Source organism: Diabrotica virgifera, chromosome 7 (genome assembly GCF_917563875.1).
Source record: "Diabrotica virgifera virgifera chromosome 7, PGI_DIABVI_V3a".
NCBI lineage: Eukaryota > Metazoa > Arthropoda > Insecta > Coleoptera > Chrysomelidae > Diabrotica > Diabrotica virgifera.
Genome location: NC_065449.1, coordinates 205,619,354 through 205,639,840, shown reverse-complemented (window position 1 = coordinate 205,639,840; position 20,487 = coordinate 205,619,354). Strand labels below are relative to the sequence as shown.

At 30.6% G+C, this 20,487-nt stretch overlaps 1 protein-coding gene across 1 annotated transcript; it reads right to left on the bottom strand.

The window, feature by feature from the left end:
- Positions 1-10,628: 10,628 nt before the first annotated feature.
- Positions 10,629-20,423, bottom strand: LOC114339052 (cleavage and polyadenylation specificity factor subunit 4). Its single transcript, XM_028289678.2, has 2 exons — positions 20,187-20,423; positions 10,629-11,431 (listed from the first exon to the last, which is right to left on the bottom strand). Exons 1-2 carry the CDS (start codon positions 20,287-20,289, stop codon positions 10,701-10,703), a joined length of 834 nt encoding a protein of 277 aa, XP_028145479.1. The 5' UTR covers positions 20,290-20,423; the 3' UTR covers positions 10,629-10,700.
- Positions 20,424-20,487: the final 64 nt, after the last annotated feature.

Below are 20,487 nucleotides of genomic sequence, written 5' to 3'. Positions count from 1 at the left end.
TACCAAAAAGGAATGTTTTAGAAAGACCTATTGAATTGAAGGAAGAAATTTCAATATTCTTAGAAGCACGTCCACCAACGGCTTGTAGGCTATTGATCATGTTCAAAATAAGAGAGCTAAAAAGAACTACAACGTTAACGGGATTTTATTATCTCATATGATCAGTGGACCTCTAAATTAGAAAAAAGCGCGGAGTGCCATTTAAACCTACCATTTAAATGGGTGCCCTTTTGAGAAAGGGGAGAATTAGGCTCTAGGCACAGGGTGAATTAGGGTGAGTTCTATGCGCTTTTAGTACAAACATGTCTACAGGAAAATTGTTCCAGGTTAAATTTACAATCAAAATATCACATTTTAACCTCAAAGCTATTTTTTTTACAAAAATATATTCAAAAGAAAAGCAATAAAAACACGAAAGAAAGCAATTTTGTTTTTTGCCCCATAACTTTTTTCCACAGGGATATTGGTATAGATATTGCTTCAGCGAAAAATAACTTCTATCATTCCTCTTTAAAATGAAGTTTGGTAAAATTCTTTAAGATTTATAGTTTCCGAAATAGGATTTTTCAAAGTTCGCCGCTCACAGCATTCGTGGGCAATTTTCCCCATTATTTCGCAAACATTGTTCTGTAACTTTTTTCTACGCATTTCTAGGTATATGCAATGGTACGTTTAATAGAAAGAGAAGTCAATTACCTTTAAAATGGTCTACAGTATCAGGTTATATGGCTCTGTTTAAGCAAGTTATGCTTTTTCAAGGTTTCATACTTTTAATGATTTTTGATATTTTTAATGATAATTTTTTAAATTTCTCATTATGACTTTTTTTCTTGTACATTTAAAAGTACAAGATTTCTTGTACAAAAAAAGCTTATTTTCTTTACTTTAAAATGGTGTATTTCAAAAAATTCTAGGACTATTTTTAAACAAGATATCCGTAGTATATCCAAGAGTATCCTTAATTTGAGAAAAATGTAAGTTTTTTTTATTTATTTCAATTAGAAAAATATAATTACATATTATAACATAATTTTTAATTCCAAATAATTTTTGTTAATAACAATTTTCGATATTGTGAAATATAAAGGTACTTTACTCTTGAGCGAAATTCATATTTTTTAACATACCTCGTACACTATCACTAAAATTTTATATCTGATGATTGCATCTTAGGTATTAGACTATGCAGAGCATTTTATAAAGAATTTTTTTTTTCATTACGTTAATAATAAAAAGTTTTCCATATGGTTCCAACTTAGTAGTGGGACCTATTGCATGTGTATGTCACATTTTGAAAAAGATTGTTTAAAAATAGTTCCAGATTTTTTACGATACATACGATACAAAAAAATCTTGTTTAAAAATAGTTCCAGATTTTTTACGATACACCATTTTAAAGGAAAGAAAATAAGCTTTCTTTTTTATTAGACAATATATTATATACCTACATATACAATAAAAAAGTTATAATGAGAAATTTAAAAATAATCGTAAAATATATCAAAAATCATTAAAAGTATAAAATTTTGAACAAACATTTCTTGCTTAAAAATAGTCATACAGCCTTTTACAATAGACCGTTTTAAAGGTAATTTACTTTTATTCCTACTAAATGTAACATTGCATATGATATACCTAAAGCTACTTAGAAAAAAGTTACAGAACAATGTTTGAGAAGTAACAAGGAAAATGGGCCAAAATCGGTGTGAGCGGCGAACTTTGAAAAATCATATTTTGGAAACTATAAAATATAGAGACTTCTACTAAACGTCATTTTAAAGACTAAGGCAAGCCGCACACCAAAGAAACATGAAACGAAAATCATGAAACATGAAACGTGAAACATGTTTCATGAAAATAAAACACTGCTAAACAAATCTCAAAGTCCGCCTACCAATGAAACGAGTGTGATTCATGCTCATGACACATTTTTATTTTCGGAGAGTTTCATAAATGGCCGGACGTAGGATTTGTTTAGCAGTGTTTTATTTCCATGAAACGTAATTTACGTTTCATGTTTCTTTGATGTAAAGTCTATGGATGGAAGTTTTTTTTCTGTGAAGCAATGCCTATACCTATACAGGGTGAGGCAGATAAAGGGCCTATTAGAAATATCTCGAGAACTCAAGGTAAGAAAATTATAAAAATCGAAATACAGGGGTTTTGAGGTGTGAACTATTTAATGAAAATATTTTGGTCTCTTTGCTACTTCCGGTTACAGCGGAAGTTGGTTGTAACTTCGTTTTTTTAAATGGGACACCCTGTATATTTTTACATTTTTGGATTCTCCTTGATTTCTTCTTTCTTAAAATATAAGTTTTTGTAATATTATACAGGGTAGGTTAAAAGATAATTAGGTTTTTTTATTAATTTCGTAGCAAAATTCACACCCTGTAGAATTGTAGTAGTTTGACATGATAAACTCTGTTTATGTTCAAATGATTTTTAATATAGTCTAATATAATAAGAATTATTGGTATAGTTAAATTTTTCCTTTTTTGTATACAGGGTTGGTCGAAACTCAGAATGAGTATTTTCTGAGTTTTCTTAAATGGAACACACTATATTTTATTATCGTAATGAAATGATATTTTATGCTACTTTTTTATTTCTTAAGCATTTCCTATACCTAACTGCTTTAATTTGTGAGTTATTGGTGATTCAAGCCAAACATTAATTTCAACAAAAAATACGTGAAATTTTATTAGGTTGGCCGTGAAAATATTCAATCACAAATAATTTTTCGGAAATAAATACATATTAATCTTGACTGATCTTTAAAATTGCCAATAATGGTTGAGCTATCAAAATACCTACATAGTTAACATTCTTGGCGTGATTGACAATTAACCACAAACTAAAGCATTTAGGTATAGGGAATGCTTAAGAAATAAAAAAGTACCATAAAATGTCTTTTCATTGCAATACTAAAATACAGGGTGTTCCATTTAAGAATATTCAGAAAATCCTCATTCCGAGTTTCGACCAACCCTGTATACTAAAATTTAACATTTAGCTATGCTAATAATTTTTAATAATAGTAGACTATATTAAAAATCATTTTAACATAAATAGAGTTTTTGATATCCAACTACTACAATTCTACAGGGTTTGAAAATTGCTACGAAGTTAATAAAAAAACGTAATTAGCTTTTAAACTACCCTGTATAACAGTACAAAACCGCATATTTTAAGAAAGAAGACATCGAGTAGAATCTAAAAATGTAAAAATATACAGGGTGTCCCATTTTAAAAAACGAAGTTTTAAGCCACTTCCGGTATAACCGGAAGTGGCAAATTGATGAAAATATTTTCATTAATGAGATCACCCTTCAAAACCCCTTCATTCCAATTTTCATGATTCTGTTGCCTTTAGTTCTCTAAATATTTCTAATAGGCCAGTTATCTGCCTCACCCTATGTACCCGTGGAAAAAATTATGGGCCAAAAAGCAAAATTGCTATCTTTTGTGTTTTTTTTCTTGCTTTTCTTTCGAATATATTTTTGTAAAAAGAAATATTTTTGACTTTAAAATGTGATGTTTCGATGGTAAATTTAACCTAGAATAATTTTCCTGTGGATGTGTTTGTACCAAAAGTGCATATAACTCACCCTAATTCGCCCTGTACCTAGGGACTAATTCACCCCTTTCTCAAAAACGCACCCCTTTAAATGGTAGCACTCCGCGGTTTTTTCATATTTACAGGTCCATTGACTTTAGAAACAATAAAACCCCGTTAACGTTGTAGTTCCTTTCTAAAATATATAATCAATAGCCTATTGGGATGCAATATTTCAATTTAAAGACAGTTTTCATGATGTCAATTGGTTAATCAAGGTAGCCTACCTTTGTGATATTATTGACTTCTTGAACAATTTAAATATGACATTACAAGGTAGCAATGTAACTGTATTTCAAATACAAGAGAAGTTGGAAGCTGCAACAAAAAAACTTAATTTGTAGACCATTTGTAGTCGCGCGGAAGCAGGAAATTACAAAGCTTTTGCAAAGCTAACGGAACTACAAAAAAAAATCGTAAATTCATTGTCGGATGAGATTTCAGCGGCTTTCAAGAAACACCTGCTAGGACTGGACGCAAGAGGCAAATCTGAAGGAATACTTTCCCCATCCACAGCAACAAAGAGTGGATAAGGTATCCATTTACAATCGATGTATAATTCGAGGCAGAACTTTGGATTTAGATGTTGAGTCAGTACTTGAATTAACGTGTGATGGGGCACTCAAAGACATATTAGAAAAAATACCACTGATAGATTTTTGGCTGTTTTGCCGCCAGGAGTAGGTACCCAGTTTTAGCAGAAAAAGCGCTAAAATTTCTAATTCCTTTTGTTACGACCTATAAGTGTGAGGTAGGGTTTTAACACTGCTTTTCCTTAAAAATAAATATAGGAACCATTTCGAAGTCGAACCAGACCTGGGGATAAAATTAACTTCTCATTAATATTTGATTATTATTTTGTTTTATTACATTTTTGTTTGAGCAAATGATTCTTTATTAAAATAAATAAAACTGTCATCATCAGTAGCTCGACAACCCTTTTTGGGTCCTGGCTTGTTCTAGGATTTTCCGCCATTCTGTTCTGTTCCTTGCTTTGTTCTTCCAGTGGGTAATCTCAAGTGTATCTCTTCAAATAAAACTGTACTAAATATTTAAATATGTTTTCTTGTACACACACCAGGCTATGCAAAAAATTAGTGGGTCACCAAGGATAAGTTGATCTAAACAATATAAAAATTGAGGACTTTCGAAAATCCAACTCATCAAATTAAGTGAGAATCAACAAGGTTACCTACTTAGTACACTAGACATTAGACCAAGACCTAATAGAAGAAGAGCTGCGAAGTTCGCAGATTATAGAAAAGGATGTACATGCCAGAAATAATCTTTTTTATCAAATTCAGAATATTGCTGCCAAGTCTTGTCCTCAAATGACTGTGTACAGGTGGATGACGAAATCATTAGTTGCAAAGAACTGTAAGATATTGACAGTCACCACTGAGTCACCAAAGTATGGAAAAACAAAATACATATCGATGAGGCGAGCGAAGAATCAGAAGATTTCAACAAAATCAATTCTGTTGCTAAAGCATATGCTGCTTGTTCCAACATAAGAGAATTTGTTCAGACTGCTGGAACTAAGACAACAATAAAAAATAACAGACTTTTTTTTCACTCTTTACTTGAAACTTTGTATTTACAATATTTTGTAATACATACGAGTACATATGTATTTTTCCTTCTCTATTCTTTGTCTTTTTAAAAAGAATCAATATATTTGTATGCTTACATTTACTAATGTTTATTGCTATATGTTTATATGGGATTAGCCACAGTTAGGTTGTAATGACAATTACATATCGATACATTTTTGGCAAAGTAACGTAAGTGATATTTTTGGCGAAAATCATGTTTTTCCATTAAACTAACGCTATTAGTGTTTAGAAGGTACTGCCAAAGTGTAAGTAGTACCTAAGCCTAGAATTACTTTAAACCTTTTTTTTAACTATTTTAAAAACGTATGTCCAGAATTGTTTTAATCATACCCGCAAAATAAACGCAACTTTAGCACTATTTCCATAATAATAACGTAAGCAAACGTCGTTTACCGCCATAATAACGTAAGTACCAGTCGGTTTCTGTTACTTACGTCAGATTTTCGAAGTCAGTGTTTGGCTTACGACAGTGGTGACAGATTCGTGCTACAATCGACTAAATTATTGATTTTAGGTAAGTTATAACGAAAAACATGTTTTTGTAGTTATATTTCAAAAAACTCTAAAACCCTAACTAACATTATGAACCTGTAAAACTCCTTTTCATATTTAATTTCGTTTATTTATTACAAATTATTTTGACATAACCTAAGAAAAAATTCGGTTGAATTGTTTGTTAAAAAATCTTTGTAAATTTTGATATAAAATGTAAAATTTTTGTCAAAAAATAAGTTAAAAATTGTAAAATTATGAATTTGAACTCTTGTATCTAGAAATATCTAGAAACTTGAGAGAATGGTTTCAAATACCAGAAGCTGCGAACATAATACATGCGGCACAAAACAGAGAAACCTATCGTTTGATGGTCGCCAACCTTCGGTAGAAGACGGCACATAAAGAAGAAGAAGTATCTAGAAAACGGTTAGAAATAAAGAAATATTGCTTGTATGTTTCTATTCTGATTTGCATAGAATAGTGCAGTTACTGAAGCTTTTCACTTTCGATTTCGTTGAACCTTCATCGATTTTCATGAAAATTGGTGAGTAGTTAGAGGATACCTCAAGGAATAAAGGTGACATGATGCAAACTTGCGCTTTTACTGGGTGTGGATGCTCCCTCTTCTCGTGGGTGAAAATTATTTTATTAAAAATAATACCATACAATAATAATATACAAGTCGATAGAGGGACAAATTCTAAGCCAAATTTGTTATATAACGTTATTAAAATAAATTAATGCTTTTTGAGTTATTAAATATCAAAAATTTTATTTTTTCGTAAAAAAATGCCTGTTTTAAGGCTGTTTTTCACGTGTAACTCAAAAACTATAAGCTTTTACAAAAAAGTTATAATTGACGAAATTGAGGATAATAAAAAACTAAATACACCCATTAATTACTTAAAGAACTAAACTAATGTTAATTCAAAGTGAGTTATGGGTAATTGAATGTATATTATTTTCGACGATTACTCAAACTAAGTATTCAAGCTTCAATAACGGGGAAACGATGCACTTTATAAAATATACCTGCTAAGCACTTGTTAAAGTATGTACTTCGGAATACCTATCAAATGAGCTTCAGAAGAAGTTAATAGCTTCAAAATTAAGCAAGTTATGATGAAAATAAGAGAATCCTTTCGAATTTTTTAGGAAAAAAGTGAAAAATAAAACATATCCCATTTACACAAAAATTAAAAATTTATAGTAATCCTTACAAGAATTTATATACAGTATGTCCCTGTAAGTTGTATCCATATGAAAAACTTTTTTATTATTAATTTTACGAAAAAAAGTTATTCTTTATAAAAAGCTCTGCATGGTCCAAAACCTAAGATTTAACCATCAAATATCAAATTTTTTGAATATTATACGAGGTATGTCAAAAAGTTTGAATTTCACTCAAGAGTAAAGTAGCTTTATTTTTCGTAATATTGGAAATTGCTATTATGAAAAGTTGTTTGGAATTAAAAACTATATTCTAATATGCAATTACATCCTTCTAATTGAAAAATTTTTTTTTGAAAAATTATGGATAACTATCATTATTTTTCCAGTTATTTCAATTCTGATAACTCTTTTATTATTAATTTTACGAGAAAAAGTGATTCTTAATAAAAAGTTCTGGATGGTCTAAAACTTAAAATACAACCATCTTATATCAAATTTTCTCAATTTTATACGAGGTATGTCAAAAAAGATAAATTTAGATCAAAAGTAAAGTACCTTTATAGTTCAGAATATTTCAATTAGAAGGATATAATTAAATACTGAAACATAGTTTTTAATTCTAAATAACTTTTCATAATAACAATTTTCAATATTGTGAAAAATAAACTTATTTTACTCTTGAGCGAAATTCATATTTTTTGACATACCTCGTATAAAATTGATAAAATTTGTTATAAGATGGTTGTATTTTAGATTTTAGACCATGCAGAACTTTTTATTAGGAATCACTTTTTTTCGTAAAATTAATAATAAAAGAGTTATCTGAATTAAAATAACTGAAAATAATGTTAGTTATCCATAATTTTTCAAAAAAAAAAATTTCAATTAGAAGGATGTAATTGCATACTAGAATACAGTTTTTAATTCCAAACAACTTTTCATAATAGCAATTTTCAATATTGTGAAAAATAAAGCTACTTTACTCTTGAGTGAAATTCAAACTTTTTGACATACCTCGTATAATATTCAAAAAATTTGATATTTGATGGTTAAATCTTAGGTTTTGGACCATGCAGAGCTTTTTATAAAGAATAACTTTTTTTCGTAAAATTAATAATAAAAATGTTTTCCATATGGATACAACTTACAGGGACATACTGTATATTAGTATAAGTAGGTAATTATTCCAACAAGTTAGAGCGGTTTAGAATGCACATTTTTGAAAAAAAAAATGTAATTTAAAAAAATCAGAATTTTTAAAATGATCGTAAGTTTCATTTTCTTTTGATAATAACTCTAAAAATACTCAATATACGTAATCAATGATATATAACTAAGTTTTAGTTTTTTCCGTGTCAAATATTTTACCTTTTTTGCTTAATTGATTGTTGTAACGTTATTTTGTGTTTCTTATAATAAACGATTGTTTGTAATTCTTTCCAAATTACTTTAAGTGCTACAATTTCCCGCCAAAGTGACGTATGTGTGTGCTTACGTTACATTTTTTATCAAGGCTCAAGATTTTAGAACCCGTAAAATAACTTAAGTATCAATTAACCGTTAAAACTATACAAAAACTTTAAAAAATATCGTTTTTTATTAAACTGTAGACCTCAAAAAACACCCTGGTAAATTTTGTATAATTTAAATAAGCTTAAACAGGTTAAATTAAAAACATGGTTTTTCTACAAAAACGTTTTTGGTGGCTTACGTTACTATGCCAAAAATGTATCGATATATTTACCTAAAATACTTAATGTTTGGATTTCCACTCCGGAAATCGTTGTCAAAAGATATTAAGAACAATAATTTGTTAATAAGGTGTTTGCAACCACAACAAATTATTATTGCTTATTAACTACATACTTGTACCCAGTTCAATACATATTATGTACAGCTGTGGTCACTGCACAGTGTACCCCTTCATTTTTACATTGTAATACTGTAAAATCCCAGTGTCATACAGATTTGCATAAAAATAAAGGGCTTATCAAAAGTTTCACATGTATTTAAAAATTACATTAAAAGTTATTAAAAAACAAAAACCAATTCCTAAACTCAATAATTTTGACTCAATTTGATTCAATAAAACTTCTTTCTATAATTTCCATTTCATAAAATAGATTTATTTTGTTTCCATTTTTTAACTTTAATCAACCTGTTCTGGGTCAGCAACTGATAATGTCCCTTTGATGTAAAGGTGTGTTTAAACGAGATAATAATTCAAAAAATCGGTTACTAGATATGTAAGGGTGTAAGCTATTCAATGAAAAGAGCTGTACATATTTAGATATATGTAATACAATAAAAACATAATAGGTTAAATATTATGTGTAATATCATGTTATGTATATAAACATAACATGTGCATATAATAAGCACAAACATAATATGTACAGCTGTGGCCATTGAATAGTTTACCCATTAATATCCAGTGGCTGATTTTACGAATTTTTACCTCCTTTAAATGCACCTTTTACTTCAAATTGACACATCATTCAAACGCATATAGGCTTTTTGGATGCAATTAATAGCTTTTTATTTTATTTTTCAATACGATCGTAATTTTTGAAGATATTCTTCTTTAGCGGCGAATCGATTGAGGGTAAAATTTGATTGATCCGCGCGCATGCGCACACCGACAGTATGGTATTAGTTGTTATACGGGCTCTGATTGGGTGTTGAAATTTTGAAATGATCTGTCAATAATTGTTCAATATGGAGGTTATCGGTAAACAAAAATATTGTATATTAGTTTTTATTGATGTGTGGACAGAAATAAAATCAAATTTATAATTATAGTGACTTTTTAAATAGTTTTGAAAAGCCACAGGTACGTAATTCTAAATGTTTCAGTTGGAAATACCTAATAGTTTCAATAACTATCTATTTGGAAAATGTAAACAAAATAATGTAGTTACCTATTAGTAGGCAATGCTTTAATTTACATAAACTGATTACGAACAAACTTTCTACAAATCTTCATCTCATATATCGTTTTCTTACTCTATATTTTGTTGTATTTTATTTCGACAAAAATCAAACTAATAATTTTATTAAATTCATATAAATTTATGGTGTAAACGTTTAGTTTGTGTATATTCCCACATGACGTATACGAGAGTTTGGTGCAGTTTGAAATGGCGTCAACTTTCGTACGGCGGGTAGACGTGAAGTGGGTTCAAGCCCCAAGCAAGTTATTATTCTTTTATTTTTTTTATAGATTTTATGATTGTAAGTATATTATTATATAATTTTTTGAAGATATTCTTCTTTTTTGAAAGTGGTAGATAAGAAAGTTAGTTTGATTTTTAAATAAAATAAGTACAAATAACCTTTTAAGTATATTTACTTCGTTTAAATTACCTATTATATAATAGAAGAATATCTTCTTACGTGCGTACAAAGTACACACACATTCTTTTTTTAATTTAATTTTTTAATTAAAACGCATAGCAAATGTTCATTATAACTGATAGAATTGTTTAAAAAGAACTACAACTTACAAAAATCACCAGTCGCTTGGAGTTCATTATAAATTTTGATTCAGTTTCCAAACAATAGCAATATTGTATACCACAATGATGAAGGACGTCACAATGAAGAATTTAGTTAGGTGAGATTTTGTAGCAGTCTCCAGAAGTATTTTTGGATAAAACACCAATAATTTTTTCATTATAAAAAGGTACCTATATAAATAATTATATATTACAGATAAACCCAAATATATAAAATTCAATTTAATTATTATTAACCTACATATTTTTATCAGTATCTTACATAAATTAAATAATACGCTAGAGATCATTATTTTCTGTCTCCTTCTTAGATTGGGATAGAAACGCTAAATGACCTTTAGGACATCTGTTGGCATAATGTCCTTTAGTACCACACTTATAACATGTAACATCTTCCAGTCTTTTGGGCAACATTTTTTGCAAGTACAAATTTTGACTAGTTGGCTCTGCATTATTTTCTTGACTCTTCTCGTCCTGTAGAAAAAGAACCTTTGTTGGATCTACCATTTTATTGCAATGGATAGCTTTGTGACCATGTTCACCACAAAAATGACATATAGTCTTTTTCTGTTCCTTTTGTTGGTCTGGAGGTGCCGGAAGTTCAAATCGTGGATGCATATATTTACATTTAGGTCCATCGGGGCAAAAACCAGCTAAATAGTTTGTACATAATACCCTTCTAACATGTCGGTGTCTGCAATGGGGACCATGTCTACAAAAACCTCTATCATACCATGGACAATCTTTGATTTTACTTTCTGGGTCGATATGAAGGAATGGACATTCTTTATTGTGACAAGCATTGAAACGTGAATAAAAATAACATTCAGGCATTTTAGTCATATCGTATTCGTGGAGGAACTCACACTGATCACCTTTTTTGCATAATCCTCTAAGCCAATGTTTACATACAATGGTTCTATCTCCTCTAACATGTCTGAAAGGGCATTGTGGACCCTTTTTACAACCATTGATTGTGCTAAAAAATAAACAAACAGCTGCCGTTGATTCTAAAATAAAAAGAAATAGTATAAATAAATAAATAGAAATAGAAAAAAATACATGATAATAACAAAGAAATCAAATATACAAACAAGCATACATTTGAGAAATGTACCGATAGAAATGGTTGATAAATACAAATACCTAGGAACCTGGATTTCAGAATAATGATTAACCCTCGTAAGGCGGTGCGGGGTGCAGGTGCACCCCAGACCTCGTTTTTCTCACCTATCTTTTTTAATATTTTTTTTGATTATTGTCCATTTTTTTATTTGTATTAAATTCAATTCTAAATGTATTCCACCCATTACAGCATTTAAAACTCTTTGTATTTACATGCTTTTTTGAAAAAAATGACTTTTGGGTGCAAATGATGAAAATTTTGTATCCTGAATTGGACATTTCTGATGTTCCTCCTGGAGCTAACAGAGCTATGGGACAAGGTCGGTGTTACTTATGTCAGAGAAAAAAGACTGAAAGTCCCGGCATAACTGTATTGTGTGTAAAAACTTTTTGTTGCTCATTCTGTGAAAAATTTCCTGTGTTTGTCTTGTGATGATAATAATTTTTTTTAAGAAGAAATGAGTACTTTTTTTGTAAAATTATGTTTCGTACTACAATAAATACGTCCTAATTATCTTTCAAATTAATTTCCCCGACGTTTCGATATAAAAAAAATGGATATACAGATGGGGTGCAACTGCACCCCACACCGTTGTTTACATAATAATCAAAGTACCGCCTTACGAGGGTTAAATAACAGAAATAAGGGCTAGGATAGCAATAGTAAGAAATGCGTTTGTAAAAATGAAAACAATTCTCTGCAACAGAGACCTTACATTAGAACTGAGAGTAAGAGCTCTGGGATACTATATGTTTTCTATACTGCAATATGGACGATCAGAGGAAGGACGTATTCCTGTGCTTTCTAGACTACGAGAAAGCGTTTGATCGTGTCCAACATCACAAGTTAATGCAGATCTCAAGAAGCTTGATATAGACCAAAAAGACATAAGATGCATTGAAAACTTGTACTGGTATCAGGCAGCACAATTAAAAATAGACAATTCTATATCCAAATCCATACATATAAGAAGGGGTGTTCGGCAGGGATGTGTGCTTTCCCCTCTTTTATTTAACATTTATTCGGAAGCCATATTTCAAGAGTATTTGGAAGATGCAGAGATGGGAATCAAAGTGAATGGAGTATTAATCAACAACATACGATATGCTGATGATGCTGTCTTAATTTGCGACAACATAGCAGATCTTCAACAACTTGTCACTATAATCGGAGAATACAGTAAGCGAATGGGATTAGAGATTAATACCAAAAAGACCAAATTCATGATCATCTCCAGAAACTTGGATGCATTTGAAAACTCCACCATAACACGGAATACTAAGTCCATTGAGAGAGTGAGCAAATTCAAATACCTAGGAACGTGGCTTTTTGAAGACTGGGCATCGGACAGGGAAGTAAAATGTCGCATTGAGCAAGCTCGACAAGCTTTCGTAAAATTCAGGAAGGTACTGAGCTGCTCAGAGTTCGACCTTACACTGAGACTAAGGTTTACTAAATGCTACGTGTGGTCGGTGCTGCTATATGGCATAGAGGGCTGGACACTCAAAACGAGGGATATAAACAGATTAGAAGCCTTCGAAATGTGGCTTTATCGCCGTATCCTAAAGATACAATGGACGGCGAAAGTCACAAATGTGGATGTCCTTAAAAGAATCAACCAAGAACGTCAGCTTTTCGAAAACATCAAGAAAAGAAAAACGGCGTATTTGGGTCACATCATGCGAAACGAAAAATACCAGTTCCTTCAACTTATAATCCAGGGTAAAATTGAAGGCAAGAGAGGAATAGGACGCAAGAAAATGTCCTGGCTCCGAAACATAAGGCAATGGACAGGGATTACCGATATACAATCACTGATCCACATTGCAAGAAACAAAGAGTTAATGGAAAATGTGATCGCCAACATCCATTAGTGGATTTGCATTTGAAGAAGAAGAAGAATATGGACTTGAAAGCTGGACATTGAAGCAAGAGCACATAAATAAACTACAGACCTTTGAAATGTGGTGTTACAGTGGTATGAACTGCAGTGATATGAACTGTTAAGACTGATAATACAGGAAAAGATATACTCCAGGGAAATAAGGTTTTTGTCGGGACACTTGAGCAGCCAGGTTGCAAATGGGTTTTTTGGGTACTATATACCTAATACATTATGCATACAAAAATGCCCGTCACAGTTCGGAGAATTTTAGTTATTAACAAATTAGGGTAAAAAATGGCAGTTTTTTCGTTTAAATCGCTACAGGTAAAAATAGGATAATTAAATATCTTATTTATAGTATTCTTCTTTTAGTAGATGAGCCAATGTTTAAAACGGCAGTTTTTTAATTTTGGTCCGATCATTTGTTGCTTCGAAAATTGCAAAATAAAACTAAAATTTCGAAAATAAAAAATTTGCTATAACTTTCGCGAAAGTGACCTTACAACTTTTATATTTCACAAAAAGTTGAGTCAAAGAGTCCATATACTGCACAAAAAATTATAAGACGATTCGTCAATTAGTTTAAATTTTTTTGTAATGTTATTGTTCAGAAAATAATAATTATATAGAAATTCTGTGAAAACCATCACATGAAAGAACAATAGTCTTGTTTTCAAATTATTGAAGAAAATCACGAAAAAGTAATTTTTGTCACTACGAAAAGATTTTACTAAAGTAGAGTCATTTTTGGCTTGAAAACAATTTGAATAGCTTTGTTAATATTGACTGTAGAGTAAATTTACCTTGGAATTTCAAAAGCTGGTATTTTTACACAAATTTTCAAAAAAAAAACTTTTCGCCTATGTTAATTACGGTCAAAGTTGGCCACTTTTATTATTTAATTCACAGTTTTTTTTTTTTTTTTTTATTCCATTTATTAAAATACGTAATAACAATATACAAAAAAAAAATACATTAAAAAACCAAGAGCCGTAGCTATGCTGGTTTTGTGGTAACATAATAAACATAAATATAATGGTAACAGATTACATAACATAAAACTTTTTAGACTACTTTACACTGAAGGTTAAGTTTTCCTATATAGATTCATTAAAGAAATTGTATTAAAGTAAATGATTAAATTATTATTTATTATTAAATTGTTATAGAATTATATTCAATTAAAACTATCTGTTGTAGTAGTTAGTAAGAAGTAACTCTTTTAATTCAGTTTTAAATCTTTCTAGCCTGCAGTCTTTGATCTTTGTGGGTAACTTATTATACAAGATCAGACCACTTGAGTATATACTTCTTTGTGCACCAGTAGTTCGCATTCTTACGGTTTGAAAACTACCTCCCTGTCTGGTATTATGGTCATGCACATCTTCTATACGTCTTAGAGTAATATTTGTAAGTGTTTGAGAAAGCTTAATTTGATGAATGAATATACAAACTTGTAAAATGTATAGCGACTCAATGTTTAGAATTCCTCTCTGATAGTACAGGTCGTCAGTTGGATGAAGTCTTGACAGTTGAAATATATATTTCACAGCCTTGTTCTGTAACACCATGAGAGGATGTAGCTGTTTTTGATTTGTATTACCCCAAACAATAGTTAGATATGACAAATGTGAATTTATTAAAGAGTGATAGATCATTTTACGCTGTGGGATACTTATAAATTTAGCAATTCTTCCAAGCATACCCACTGCTGGAGCTATTTTTTGACACGTGTTCAATATATGCTGTTCCCATGTTAGTCGATTATCTATGTGTAAGCCAAGGTATTTGGTAACATTTTTTTTAACGAATTTGAATTTTCCAAAATTTAACTGTAGCTCTCTGTGTTCTTCAATATTTGAAATTATTGTGTAACTACATTTATTCATATTGAGTGAGAGCTTGTGGTATCTGAGCCAGTCATCTATATCTGTCAGATCTTTTTCTACAACATATTCTAGCTTTTTGGGATCTTTGTCAGCATACAAGAGTCCCGTATCATCAGCATATAAAAATAGCGTTGATTTTAAAGGCAGATTGGAGATGGAGTTTATATAAATAAGGAACAATGTTGGTCCCAATATAGACCCTTGAGGAACTCCACATGTGATGTCTTCTGCTGTACTAAGTACATTATTACAGAGCACTTTTTGTATTCTGCCAGTCAAATAATCCCTGAGCCATACTAAGGACATACCAGTTATACCATATTGTTCAAGCACTGAGATAAGTAACTCATGGTTAACTGTATCAAAAGCTTTTTGTAAATCTAGTGATACAAATACACAGCTTAATCCTTTGTCTAAGTTACTATATATATCTGTAATCAAATCGGTAGCTGCTGACACTGTGCTGGAATTATGTCTGAAACCATATTGTCGATTAAACCAGGCACCAGTTGTATTCAAGAAGTTTACGATTTGAAGATTTACACATGATTCTAATATCTTTGACATAGCTGTTAAGAGAGATATTGGCCGATAACTTCCTGGCTGTTTTGAGTCTCCTCCCTTATAAAGTGGTATCACTATTGCCATTTTCATAGAGCTCGGGATTGTTCCAGTGACAAGAGAAAGGTTAACTAATTTAGTTATAATCGGTAGAAGCTCCTCTTCAAACTCCCTGATAATATCAACACCAAAGCCATCCCAGCCAGGAGATTTGCCTTTTTTTAGTTTTCTTACAACCTCTTGAACATTAATTTCTAAGACTTGTTGCCATTCAAATATATATTCTTTTGGTGATACATTTATTGGAGTGCTTGTTGAAGGTGTTATGTTTTTTGACAGAGATTTTCCTACTTGTGAAAAATATTTGTTTAATTGGTTTGATAGCTCCTCAGATTTATTATATATCGAGTTCTGATAGTGTAGTTCATGTATTGTTATTGTTTTTTTTGTATTTTCGGCATTATGAATAAGGTGATTGATATTTGCCCATAATTTTTTACTATTGCCTTGTGCATCGGATAATTTATTCGTGAAATAGTCTTTTTTTGCTTTGCCTACTGCTTTCAGTAGTTCATTTTGCACGGACTTATAAACATCTTGTAAGAACTTACTATTAGGGAATTGTCTATGCCTTCTATAATGAAAATCTCTTTTTAAAACAAGGTTATGTAATGTGACATTAAACCATGGTGCACTTTTTTGTCGAAATCGATTTTTAATTGTTTTTGTATTAAGATTATTTAAATAAACACGTAATATTTCATCACATAAAGAATCAGGTTCATTCCAAATCTGATTTTGCAAGCTGTATATTTCATTTTTGAATTTCAGTTTGTTTAAAGTTGTTACTGTATAATACTTGTCAGTGGTTATAAATGATGTGTTTTTTACCTTTAATAGCTGCAGTTGATGATCACCGAAACCTTCATCTACTATATATAACGTTGCATCAAAGTTTAAAGTGTTTGTCATCACATAATCAATACATGTAGCCGAATGATTGGTGATTCTGGTAGGGTTAGTTTTATTTAATATACTAAAACCGTTGGACACAATTGTTTGACAAACTAATTTTTGTGGGATACTCTCTTGAATAAGGTCTATGTTAAAGTCACCTAGTATCCAAACTGGAATTTTTTTATTCACAAATATGTTTAGTGCTGTATCCAGTGCATCAAAAAGTTCATTGCAGTAGAAATCTTGAGGTCGATATACTCCACCCACTATAATACTTCTATCGATCTGTAAAAATAACATTGAACACTTTTTATTATATCTGTAGACTTCTGAGTACTCGTAACAGCTTTTAACAAATAACCCTACACCACCACCTTCTTTATCCCTACAAACAAAAACTGAACTATAACCATTCACATTAAAATATGTTTCTTCACCCACTCTCAGCCAATGTTCGGCCACTACAATTAAATCTGGCATATTTAACTTAACAACTAACGTTTCAAAGTTCAATATCTTATTTCTCAAAGACTGAGCATTCAGGTAGAGTATGTTAAACTCAGTACTATTATCACACTGTACTTTATCCAGTTTAAATTTTATTTGCAATTTACAATCATTATCCATTTTACTAACGTATTTTCCATTTTACTATAATGTTCACACAAATAATATTAAAGAGTTTTGATAATATCCTCATTGTGAATGTAAATTGGCTCAGAATCATCAGATTTTTTTACATATACCCTACCATTTTTTGTCCAACAGTATTTGTATTTCCTTTCCTTTTTTAATTTGTATGCAATGTTAAACAAGTTTCTGTTTGTAAAGGTGAGCTGCTCGTTTATATAGATCTTTGAAGTATTCTCTTTGTTTTTGTTGCAACTCAGCATATTAGATTCCATTTTACGATTTTTTCGTGCTTTGATAAACTTAGTTTTTATATCACGTGATCTCATCTTTGCAACAATTATTGCTCCATTTTTGGTTTCTTGTTTGAAGCAGTCTGACACATCTTGACTATTAAAATTACATGATAAAAGATCATTAGCAATTTCCATTAGAACTTCTTTGGGATCTTCATTTTTGATTTGAGTTCCGTGAATCTCTAGGTTACAGGAAAATTCTTTGATTTCTAGTTCACAGATTCTTTTTTCCAGCTGGCTAACTTTGGTTTTTAATTGGATATTTTCTCTTTTCATATCTCGCAATTCCCGTAATGCATTTTGATTTTCCACTGTAAGAGTATCAAATTTGCTGCTCAGGAATTCCATAGATTCTTCCATTTTCTGAAATAACTTTTGAAACTCTGAGATTTCCTTTGATTTGTTTGAAGAAAAATCGACTTCATCCGACTTAACCTCACTTTTTGCACATTGACCACATTTGATTGTATTTCCTTTCATTGCTCCAGATTTTTCTGCACAACTCTCGTGAAAATAATTTCCCTTACAAATACTGCACATTACAGCATGAACTACCTTTTTTTTGCAGAAAAAACAAAATTTTTCTGTAGAGCTCATTTTTGTAATGTTTACTTGTACTTAACCTCTCTTCACTTCAATATATGTACATGTTCAGTTACTTCAATATATGTACATAAAATTCTCCTGTAACAGTGTTAGTTACCATACTACTCCGAAACGGCTTGGCCGACTTTTATGAAATTTTACAAGTGTATCCTATGGGACTGAGAATACGTTTTAATATATTTTTCATACCCATAAGTTATAAGGGGGGTTGCCCCCTGACATTTTTTTTATTTTTTTGGACAAAATTGTCTATCTTAATTTTATATGATTTAGGATTAAAAAATACATACAACCCTTAATTTACACTTTTCCATCACCAACCCCTATTTGTTAATACCCATCTATATATTTACATCTATAAAATTCTCCTGTCACAGTGTTAGTTGTCATACTCCTCCGAGACCGCTTGACCGATTTTGATGAAATTATATATGTATATTCGGTAGGTCTTAGAATCGGTCGTAATCTATTTTTCATATGTTTTTTTCATATTTTCAAATGTTAGGTTGGGATTTACGTACATAACGTACTCTACAAGACTACGAGTACATACAATTTAAAAAAATTATGATCAAAATCCATCAACAAGCTCTGGAGATATTAATCGCAGCTTATGTTTCAAAAATCAGTTTCATTTTTTGAGTGCACGGATTTTAATAATTCATTTCCACCAACCACAAATCGATTTCGTTAGAACGTTATTTTTAAAGCTTTATTAACAACTCCGTTGAAGTTTAAAGTTTAGTCAAACTTTTACACATAAACTATATACATTCAGCTTCAAAATGGCGCTAGTTGGGTTGCTTAATTGTTATAAACAAAGTAGCTGTCAATTAAATAAAAAAAGTGGCCAACTTTGACTGTAATTAACCTAGGCAAAAAGTGTTTTTTTGAAAATTCGTATAAAAATACCATCTTTTTAAATCCCAAAGTAGTTTTAATCTACAGTGAATATTAACAAAGTTATTCAAATTGTTTATGAACTAAAAATGACCCTACTTTAGTAAAATGTTTTCTGAGTGATAAAAATGACTTTTTAATAATTTTCTTAAAATATTTTGAAATCATGACTTTTCTTCTTTTATGTGGTTTTCACAGAATTGCTAATACATTACTATTTTCTGAACAATAATATTGTGAAAAAAAGCTCATTGGGATAAACAAATTAAATAAAATTTAAACTAATTGACGAATCGTCTTAAAACTTTTTGTGCATTATATGGACTGTTTGTCTCAACTTTTCGTGCAATATGAAAGTCTTAAGGTCATTTTCACAAAAGTTATAGCAATTTTTTTATTTTCGAAATTTTAGTCTTATTTTGCAATTTCTGAAGCAACAAATGATCGAACTGAACATCAAAAACTGCCATTTTAAACCTTGGCTCATCTACTAAAAGAATAACAGTATAAATAAGATATTTAATTACCCTATTTTTACCCGTAGCGATTTAAACGAAAAAACTGCCATTTTTGACACTTATTTGTTAATAACTAAATTTCTCGTCCGAACTGTGAGGGGCATTTTTGTATGTATAATGTATTAGGTATATAGTACCCAAAAAACCCATTTGCAACCTGGCTGCTCAAGTGTCCCGAACATGGTATATTTTTGCCTTATTTCCCTGGAGTAATAAGAGTAGGAAGGAGTATAGGAAGAAGGAGAGTGTCAGGGTTGAAGAATTTAAGGGACTGGTTTAAATGCAGTTCTATAGAACTCTTCAGAGCAGAGGTAGATAGGGTAAAGATAGTGATGATGATATCCAACCTCCGATTGGGAGACGGCACTTAAAGAAGAAATAGTAAACATAAACTTACTGTCCATTCCTTGAAATGGTAATGGAAGTGCTCCATATTGTTCTTCAAGAGCTACTTCTATGTCGAATTTAATATGATCAACATTGGCTATTACACACTCCATTTTTAATCGCTTATCCAGACAAAATATTCTACAATTACTTAAAAATCTACATTTGTTTATGAAAACTACTGTTAAGTTTAAACCACACCGCAATCCCACTACTTCAGACTAGACGTCAACTGTACATGTCAAAGTCAAATGTCAACGTCAAAATATCCTACCCAAAAAGCCGAAAGTATGCTGCCAGCAATACAATAT